Source organism: Mchenga conophoros, linkage group LG20 (genome assembly GCF_057382185.1).
Source record: "Mchenga conophoros isolate Kocher_MC1m ecotype Shallow Benthic linkage group LG20, M_conophoros_male_GT1.1, whole genome shotgun sequence".
NCBI lineage: Eukaryota > Metazoa > Chordata > Actinopteri > Cichliformes > Cichlidae > Mchenga > Mchenga conophoros.
In genome coordinates, this window is record NC_140545.1 from 20,460,787 (window position 1) to 20,471,727 (window position 10,941).

The 10,941-nt window shown below is 38.8% G+C and overlaps 1 protein-coding gene across 1 annotated transcript; it reads left to right on the forward strand.

Annotated features, from left to right (window-relative positions):
• Nucleotides 1–4,246: 4,246 nt before the first annotated feature.
• LOC146550698 (uncharacterized) lies at nucleotides 4,247–10,231 on the forward strand. The gene is made up of 4 exons (XM_085260641.1): nucleotides 4,247–4,696; nucleotides 4,826–4,919; nucleotides 6,732–6,903; nucleotides 7,107–10,231. The coding sequence occupies exons 1-4, from the start codon at nucleotides 4,513–4,515 to the stop codon at nucleotides 8,163–8,165; spliced, it is 1,509 nt and encodes a 502-aa protein (XP_085116767.1). The 5' UTR covers nucleotides 4,247–4,512; the 3' UTR covers nucleotides 8,166–10,231.
• The last annotated feature ends 710 nt before the right edge of the window (nucleotides 10,232–10,941 follow it).

A 10,941-nucleotide genomic window follows, 5' to 3' on the forward strand; every position in this document is an offset into this window, starting at 1 on the left:
CCCTTCCTCCTTCCAATCACTTAGAGCAAACCGAGCAGGGGTGAAGTAGAGGGTAATTAAAATGGGAGTGCTGTGCGTTGAAATGAAGCCAGTACAAAGACACACCTCAACCCTAAAACAGCAAGCCGTGGAGATGAAGACATGAATGGAATAGGAAGGACTGTGTGTGTCATCAGGAACTATGTTAACAATATATATATTCAGATGTTGTTTTAATCAAACATTTCTTTCATAGAGACTAGACTAGCCTTCTTTGATGACCCACGTACACACCTCTCCCTCGCACACACACACACAGACACACACGCACACAGAGATCAGGAGCAACGCTGCAGAGCTTTGATTGATGTGCTTAGTTCATTGAAACAGGTGAGATGGTGACAGCTCAGAAAAACAAGAGGGGAATCAGATCCTGGTTACTATACCACAGTTACTGCAGAGAGAGGTATTGGCAAGACCAGGGAGGGTGCAGATGGAGGAGTCACCTTGAGGGAAAGGCGGAGGGAAGTGACACAGTGGGAATGCCAATTTATTTATTTTCAGGTCACAAGCTTGTAGATATTGAAGAACACACCTGAGAAGCAATGGATTTGTATGCTCGGCCTGAATAATACAAAAAGGTTATAATATATGGCAACAACATGAGCAAATCCTGAAATCTCTCCAAGTGTTAGCTGTTGGTTCTTGTCTGTTTGTGGTACAAGCAGGTTCAGCAGTGACTAAACGCTGGCTTCAGTGGAACTCTGCTCCCCCCTCTCTCAGTGGAAGTTTGAGTGGAAGTGAAATAATATTGATTTAATTCTCAGGCGCAGCTTTATAGATTGATTGTCATACCAAGCAGCCTTTATCCACAATAGTACTGCCCTCAGGCAGCCTAGATTTTCCGTTTATCACAGCAACAGATTCAGGTTTGAAATCCACAGTGAAATGTTTTAGAATGACTCAGCCAGGACATTGGGGAGGATTGATTATAATGTTAGTTACACATCACTGAGTACGAAGTGAAATGGCGGAATATATTCAAATTATATTTAATAAATATATCGGGCATGGCTGCTGTTTTGGTGCTATTTTAAAATCTCCCCAAAACTGGGCAGGACACAAGTGTGCCACATTACACCACAGTGACATCTATTGGTGAAATGCTGATATTCACCCAGAGAGTGAGACGGGTGGCAGGAGCAAATCCTTTTATTCCAAAGTGCCATGGAGGTTCACTGATATCAGAAGACAATTTATTATCTGTAGCCCTGCCCTATTCCATAAACACACTTGTAAATCCACCAGTGAAAACAGTGCGACAGTTTTTCTTAGGTGAACTTCTTTTAGAGCATTACTGGCTTTTCAATACTGAGAGAAGCATAATCTTTTATCACAAAGCAAAGCAAAGAAACTAGCACGTTTACCACTTCATTTTTCTCCACTCACCACAGGACTGTTTCACAGATGACATTTAGGCGTTTCTTAGTAGAACAGGTGTTACCAATAGTAACATGGCACCATTCTATGTCCCAACAAGCATCATTAATTTAATTAGCACTCATTTAATTATGCTTTTCCTAATTTGTCATTTGATTTCATCATTTCATCTTCATATTCACATAAAGTATATGTATCTAAAAAGCAAATACACCTTATTGGTCACACTTTGCTAATACCAGGTTTGACCCATTTTACCTTTAAAACTACTTTAGTTATTCATAGTGCCACACATTCAATAAGATGCTGGAAACATTCTTCATAGATGGGTTTGTTGGGTGCACATCTGTGATGTGAATCTCCATTCTGTCACGTCCCCAAGGTGCTCTACTGGAATGAGCGCTTGTGACGGTGGAGGCCATTTGAGTACAGTGAAGTCACTGCCATGTTCAAGAAACCAGGTTGAGATTATTTGAGTTTTGTGATAATGGTGCTTTGTTCTGCTAAAAGCAGTCATCAGAAGATGGATACACTATGGTTATTGATTTGTAATTTCTTCATAATGTCTCCTGTAATTTCTTCTTTTAAAATCCGTTTCTGGGAAGCACTTTGTAACACTGGTTTTAAGTAGTGCCATACAAATAAACATTATTATTATTATTATTATTATTATTATTTATAACAGGATGGACATGGCCAGTAATGACGCTTCGGTAGGCTGTGGCATTTAAATGATGCTCAGTTAATACTAAATAGCTCAAAGTGTCAGAATTACAACACCCCCACCAGCCTGGACTGTTGATACAAGGCAGGATAGAGCCATGCTTTAATGTTTTTTATGATATATTTTGACGCCAAAATCAGAATTTTGCAGCAGACGTTGAGACTCATCAGCGCAGGCGACATTTTTCCAATGTTCTACTGTCCAGTTTTGATGACCTGGTACAAAATTATAGCCTCAGTTTCCTATTCTTGGCTGACAGGTGGCCAACTGCTGCTGTAGCCCATCTATTTTAAGGTTTAATGTGTTGTACGTTCAGAAATGCTCTTCTGCATATCTTGGATTTAACCAGTGGTTATCTGAGTTACTGTTGTCTTCCTATCAGCTTGAAATAGTCTGGCGCTTCTCCTCTGACCTCTGACAGTTACTCAGAGCGACTCATTTCACACCAATAATCATGCCACATTCAAATCACCTGTCTTCTTCTCTCTGATGCTCAGTTTGAACTTCAGCAGGGCGTCTTGACCATATCTACACGACTAAATGCACTGAGCTGCTACCATGTGATTAGATGATTAGATATTTCAATTAACAAGCAGTTGACCAGATGTACCTTATAAATAGTTCACCAATTAATTCCTTGTTTACGCTATTTTAGCAGATGAATACTCCGGAATATGTATACATTGGTGTTACCATTAGAAGAGAAAATACAAAGCCGGCTACCTTAAAATCTGCAGATGAAAATAGTGCCAGACGGCACTCTGTTCTGAGTAACAGTCAGGAAAACACTTGAGCCTACTTGTGTTTTCAGTAAGTGGCAACAATAAGGGGAAGTTGAAAAAAAAGAGACACATTTTTTTAAAACAAAACCAAGGACAAGTCAAATGAGTTTTAGGGGAGATTAATTTTGTTCTTCTGACTGATAATGGGAACGAAATAGCTGAATACAAATGTGTCCTTTGTTCATAGTTACGGGAGCGGAAAGTGGTCGGGAAAGTGCATTAGGCGTGGCACTGTCGGGGAAACGCTAGCCCTTAATTAAATAAATATGTTTTGAAGTGTCCTTGATTGTACGTTAGCGAAACCTTTGTTTAAAGGATCAAGGACCCTCTGCCTCTTCAGTGGTGAAAATTATGCATGTTTTGGGATGTGTATTCTAATGCAGATAACAATTTCAGGTTAAAACCTGTTAGACTGTTTGTCTCATGCCTGCTTTATACCTTCTAATACTACTGAGCACAAAGGATTATGTTTTTAAAAACTGGACAAAGCAGTGGTGTTCTTCTTACAGCTCAGCTGAATCTAAAATAACACTTAACCATTGAAATAGCAAAATGTATCGATTTTTTTAGTGTGAATTTTTTTGTTATTTAATAGAAATCATTGGTAGTTACCAATATTTTTTTCAGTGTAGATGTGGCCAGGTTAAAAAAAACAAACAAAGAAACCTTCTTTTGGTTTCTTCCTTTAGAGGTCACCAAAGGGAACCCTCTGCTTCCATCTCACCTTATCCCTAACATCCTCTGCATGGCCTCCTTCACTACATCCATGAATCTTTTCTGTGGTCTTACTCTTTTCTGTCCAATATATACACTGACGCTCCTCTCCACATGCCCAAGCCATCTCAGCCTCGCCTCTCTAACTTTGTCTCCAAACCTCTCAACCTGAGCTGTCCCTCTGATGTACTCATCTCCACACCTGTCCATTCTGGTCACTCCCAGTGAAAATCATAATGTTTTCCTCCTCCTAACCTTGTATTTTTATTAGAGTCCCAGTCTCCAAACCACACATTATAACAGGTCTCACTGCCATCTTCAATTTCACTCAAGATTAAAATAATAATATCAATAAAATAATAATATACCAATTTATTTATCCTACATTAGTAGAACATAATAAATAAGACTTAGTCACATATATACAAAATTATAGACGAATTGTTTTTATAGAAATTTTCTAGCAACCGAGTAAAGTCGCTTTTTTTCCAATTAAATTTCCGATTAAATTTATTTAATTTCGAGGAACCATTTCAGCTGACAGGCTAATCAGGCTCACAGATATGAGTGCGGACAGCAGGGGTCCCCAGTTCACTGCTTGCTCGCGGTGTACTCCCTGCCTCGGTAAAACTCTCCTTTTAGTCAGCAGTCTGCCAAAATCGATGCTGGATCAAAACATTAACATAAAACAGAAAAATGTAGGGATTGTTATTTGATGTTTACCTAACATTAACGTAAAACGAGCTGCCCGGCCACCGTAACATCCTCAACAGGGTTGCGCGCGCCTCTTTGCAGCGGAAGTTGACTTTAGTTGTTTCTGATAACTTCCGTAACCCGTGCTAACCACAAAACTCAAACAGTTTTAAAGCAAAAATGATAGTTTGCTGCGTGTCTGGTTGTGAAAAGCGGTATATCCGCAGCAAAAAATTGAAATTTTACAAAATACCGTCTCGGGGCCACCGGAGGCGTTTGTGGCTGCGAGCAATACAAGAAGCGAACGGCAGCACTGCGAGACTCACGGAAGATGATCGCGTTTGTGGCGCTCATTTCATATCAGGTAAGCTAAGATTGGAGCTATGCTAGCACTGTAGACATACTGTAAGAGAAACAAGCGGTTTGTTGATTAAAATTGTCGGATTTAGCACAAAGCTCCCTACATATTTTTATTTTTGTTTTTGTTTTATAGGAGAAGCATCTATGGAGCGTGATAAGCCGGACTTTGTGCCTTCTGTTTTTACCTGCACCAAAAAAAATCAAAGCCCCAAGAAAAAAGTGAGATGGTAAGACATGTAAAGTAGTGTTGGGTCAGGATAAAATCTGTGAGGATCAAAGTTGTTGGATAGCTTTGTGTTTCTCTAATAATATTTTTTTTCAATTTTTTAAATTAACTTATTATGTTTTAAATTTAATTGTAATATACTTTTTTGTTACTTATTCTGGTCTGTATTGTCATTAGTTTAAAAAAACGCTTAAAAATTAATTAAGGTAAGGGTGTTTTCTGATAGTTTTGCAGCTTCATTGTTTTAAGTGTCCTCTTTAAAATTATATAAAATTAATTTAACTAGGTCCTTACATTTTGATGCTAAACATCTGATAACATGGCTTAATGAATATGGACTGGAGTGTAGCTAAGCTAAGGTCATATAACATGATGGATGCTTGAAGGTTCCAACAGCAGAGTTCACAAATCGCAAGTCGTGCAGGTTTGATTGATCTTATTTATAGCACCTCATCTATAGGACACATACTGCCCTTTAAAGCAGTCAAAATTATTCAAATATTTTTACAGATTTTAAAGCTTGAAATTAAAGTTAAGTGCAATATTCCCTAGGTATTACACCATGTACCAAATCCAAATAATTCATATCCAAAATTTGTGATGGTATTCTGTCCCGTTTTTGGTTTCTCAAAGGTTACTTATTTATTTTCAAAGTTTTAAGTAGGGATTTAAAGTTTGCACAATTTTTCTGAAGAACGGTATTTTTCCCAGCAAAATCTGTGGTGGTCATTTGAGAAGTCTTCATGTGATGAGTTTAGATGGACAGAACCTTTAGTGAATTATGTTAATCATGGTGAGGACATACTTTTAATTGTCATCATCAGTTTCAAGTGAATGCATACAATGTGATGTTCATTTTATAAATTATGGTCCTCAGATTGAGGCTTCCCAACAGGAGCACAATAACCTATGGGTGATGTCCCAATGGGCATGTCTATGTAGGCTGCATGCAACAAGGCCTAAATAAAGACTGTTTTGAACTCTAAATCATGCAAATCAGCTCTAGTCCAAGATTAAATGCACGGACTTGGAAATGACAATAGGTTCCTTTTAACCAGTAGAGCGACATTATAAAAGTAAAAGCTACTATAACAGATAAAACCCTACGAGAACCTGTTCATTCAATTAATAGAAGGTTGCAGATGTACATAAATGAAGCCTTTATGGCTCAATGTTACAGGTTTTTATAATGCCCATCACTATAAACATAACATTAACAACATATTGACCCGGTGTGTGATATTTAATGTGTGTGCTGTAGTCAGTGCTCTGCGCTGGGTTCATAGTTGTCACGTCTCTTTGTTTCTGAGCTCTGTGTGTTTGAACAGTGCGAGGACAGAGGGTTGTCTCAAAGCTTGTGGTACTTTAAACAGTACTGGTGTTTTCCGTTCCATTTTTCTTCTCTGACTGATCAAAAGCATTAAAAAACCCATATCATTTTCACTGAGTGGGCGAGAAGCACATTCAGGTCTACTCTGGCCTATAGCTATAGCCAGCCCAGGTCAGGATTACAAAGGTCATCCCTTGGTATCAGTTTCCATAATAGAACAGGCACAGTAACTGGTAATGAATTAGAAAGGGTGATAAACATTCAGTAAATAAGCTGCATAGTTATCTCCCATCGTATGTGTTCTGTGTACATATTGGGTCACAGACTCTGAACTGTTGAAAATTTGTGCAGCTTTACAGTGTATGACAAAAACAAGGTGTTAATACTAACATTTTCTTTTACACTTTTACTGTAGATATGAGACCCACTTTTATAGATCACTTCATATGTTTGTTTGTGGGGTTTTTTGTGTTTTTTTTAAAGGATTTATGGTCGTAGAAAAAGGCATCGCCGGAAGGCAAGAGGCAGAAGAGAGGAAAATGCAGCTCCACTTCAAGCTGATTCTTCTGTGAATCCCGAGCCGTCTGTTTTGATGCGAACTGAAAGTGAACTTTCAGAAGAAATGCAGACGCCAGCAACCCCCTCAGTGCCAAAGGTAGCAGCCACAACTTGCTCTTTCTGTATATCTTTTCTACTTGGACATTATGCAAAATAGCTATGTTTTTGTTTGTTGTAAAGTAGTTGTTTTGTAAGACACGAGTTGCAAGATTGTCATAAGTATTTTTATTTTCTTCTAATGATAAATTCTTTACAATTCTTTAAATTGTTTTCCTCTGTTTGTGTATTTATGTTTTTCAGGAAGGAGAAACGGTGGCAAAAGTGTCTGAGACTGAAGCAGAAACCCAAATTATCCAGTCTCAAACAATGCTCGACTTAAATAAGACATCACCACCCTTCAAAGGACTACCAGACACCCTAAAACTAGATAAGAGAAGGCCAGTTGTGCTCCTGAAACCTTTAGTTGCATCAGAAGGTGGTTATCGGTGTGAACTGTGCAGTCAGACCTTCACTGATATACCACAGCTGGTAAAACACAAACGGCTGCACGAAGAACAAAGGTCCTTTGTCTGTGAAAATTGTGGAAAAAGCTTCATAACTCAGGCAGATTTCAGTGAGCACCATGCTGTGCACAGGGATGAGCCCCTCTTTCCGTGCAACATGTGTGATCGATCTTTCACCACGATTCACCAACTGAAGCGTCATAAACTGCTCCATGTTAAAGATGGCAGGAAGTGCCTCAGGTGTGGCACGCTGTTCTGTCAGCGTCACAACCACATTTTATTCCTTCCGCAGACAGAGTTTAAAACAGAGTCTGAGCCTGAGGACAGTTCCTCCAGGAGTGAGACAGAAAATGAACTGGAACCAAGCCAGATGACTGAAATACCTGGCAACACTCAGAGCTCAAGGACCGTTACACCTCCACTGTCTACTTCTGCTCCAACTGCTGCTCCTACACCCCCAAATCCTGGATTTCTATCCAAGCCCCCACCTTTGGCTTCATTCAATATATTACCAGAAATCCCCCCACCGGTGTTGCTGAGACCGTGTCCTGTGCCTCGTCGACTCTATCCAGAAGCGAGACACTCAGAAAACCCGGGTTCCTCATTTCACCATGACTTGTTCACCCGAAATACAGAACTTCCATCTTCACTGAAGATCTTTTCACCTCAGTACCTCACCTCAGCCTTCCTAGAGGTTAAAAGAAATTATGAATATATTTTAAGCAAGCCGAAAAAGTGTAGGGTTAAGAATCTGGTGAAGAAGGAACAAAGTGAGGCACCAATAATTTCACCAGAAGAACACACTAAGCCAGAAAAAAAGGAGAGAATAGCTTATGACCTGGAGATTATGCTCTGATCTGAATAATGGATTAGAATGACCTGTTTACTTACCTGACCTTTTTGCCTTACTTAAGATGTTCAACATTAGTGCTCCTATCCTATTAGTGTTTCTGTTCTTTGAGTTAAAAGGCATTTTAACAAAAGCAAGGCTGTGTTCAGTATTAAACCCGTAGTGTTTGGCTTATACTTGCACCACTTTTGCCTCTCTTAGCACACTGATATATTTGTAAGTACTGTGATGCTGTTATAATTTTTTTTTAGTTCTGTAGTTAAAATCTTTCACTTCTTAATCAGTGATGAGGTGCAATTGTTTTTTTTCAACTGCTGTTTGAACTGACCTGTGTTGTAAAACTGCACCAGGTGGGATTTGGGCTTCAGGCTATATTCTGTACTTGGCAATTTGTGCCGTAATAATCACTTTAGTCTGTGGAAAAATGCACCGTGTGCTACAAACGGCATCAATAATATGATCAATCATCTCTAATAACAATTGCCACACAATTTAGTTTTCACATCTGCCTCAGCTAACTGGAAACAGATAGTGGTTGCAGCTTTATATTACACACATAAACCAATCAGCCGTAACCTTGAAACCGTGAATAACCTTGATTGCACTATTACAATGCTGGCAAACCTTGAGCTCCCAGGAATTCGTGTGGGTGTTACTTTTACGTGCAGCACACGCCTACAAACGGAAAGGCTCGAGGAGCACGACAAAGAGTCCAAGGTGTTGACAGGGCCTCTAAACTCTCAGATCTCAATCCAGAAAAACAGCTGATCCACAGAGGCGGCTACAGCAGAAGACAGCGGTTGCTCCTGGCCACATGCCGAAGAGGACAAATCCAGAGGGTCCAGTATGCGTGCCCTGAGGGATTACAGTTATTTTGTCAGATATCAGGTGCTTTTTATGTTGCTGATCATATGCAGTGTATATGATCAACAACATATGTATGTATGATGTAGCTACAGTTACGTCAACCATTTGTTACATTTTGTGCATTTTTTTTTTTTTTTAGTTGTCCTCTTTGTTTTGTTTGTTTTTTAATCTGTATATGAGAAGTGGATCTGACTGTGAAACCAATGCTGTTTGTTTTCTAAAATAAATTATGTTTATGGTTAGAGTAAACAACTGCCAGCTTAAAAATGCCTCCATCAAGTGTTTGTCGAATTTTTAAAGTGAACGGTAAAATTCTTTGAGAGCAGAATTAACTACCAACACTCCTTCATTAGCTACAATCAATTAAGTTTAGTTTAGAGACTGTTCATAAAAGATGTACATTGGTCACAGGGATGTCATCCATTGATTGCTAATCTCCTTTTTTTTTTTTAACTCATAAAGGCTCATTTTTCCTCACGATCATATTGGTTACATAAAACCCAATGTGGTCATCCCACATCACTTCTTAGCTGGCTTTTAGTCACTAGTGGATCTTCCACACTGCCGTTGTGTAGCAGAGCCGTTTAATGTATTCATGAACATCTCATATCAATTAACAGTATGTTTTGATCCCATGCTTGACTCCAAAAGTGCCCACGTTCCATCGCTCAGGGTTATGTCACCTGCTGTTTCTACAAGTTGCTGAATTTAATTAACGTTTTGTGGTCTCTTATATGGATTAAGGCACCTTCGGCTTCGCTTTTCTGACTTGTAAGCTATGATATTTGCACTGTTTGCACACAATATGGAGTTTTAATTTCCCATTTGTAAAAAACAACTTTGGACTGATTACGTTTTATTTTTGCTTGTTTGTTTTGTTCTCCTTCAGCTGACCTGTATGTATATGTACTCAAATGTAGAAATGGCAGAAAACATGGACAAATGGAAAGATTGAACTACCATGTACCCATTTCCCCCACACCAAGAAGCACCTAACCAGCTATATGTCCAAATGACACATTCTTGGAATAGCATTATCTGTTAAAATAGCTAAAGCTATTTCTCAGCTGGTGATTTGCAGCTGTCTACTGTGTGCCCATTAGATTTGCTCTCACGTGGACACAGGAACAAGAGAAAAAAAATAAGCTGTATGAAGTGAAATATGCTCTTTACATAATGTAATAAAATTAAATTGCTGTATTATATTTTTTTGACTTTTGTTCGTGCGTAGATTTCACAGAGTTGTAACAGTTTTGAAGGAAAGTTCAAGGTTGTCAGACCAAGTAGTCTCTGTCCTGATGGTGGCTCTAGAGGGATTGTTAAAATGACCCAAAAATGTCTGTCTAACTTTCTTGGACAGTCTTCCTGTCAGTGTGTCACACTGCATTAAAACCACCTGCTTGTTCTGTGAGCTGACTGCACAGAAAAACCCCCGCAGTACAGCAACAATAAGGTGTGTACTAGTTTTCATTGCTTGGAACTTTTCTTGCTATGCAGCTGAATTTTCCAAGGAGGATTTTTACTTTAACTGCTGCATGGATGTGAAGTAAAAAAAAAAAAGGACCCCATTGCTCTATAATCCAACCTGCCAACCACAGTAAAAGTCCTATTTGGCCATACAGATGTTTTCAGTTAACATTGCGGTTATAAAGCCTTTATGTTATCAACTTCTGGGTCATTAGGTTCAGCTGTATCGATCTGGTGAATGTTTTCGCACTGTCTGCAATTGAGCCGTGACAAATATTTTAATAATTAATCATAATGTGAAAATGCAGACTTGACTCGACTGTTCCGGAGAAAGCTGGCTCCAATGTATAGTTCCCTTGAGCATGAGACTGACAAAGTGTTACATTTTTTAAGATGAAAAACTACTACTTTATATTAAAAAAAAATGTTTATACATTGACAAGTAAAC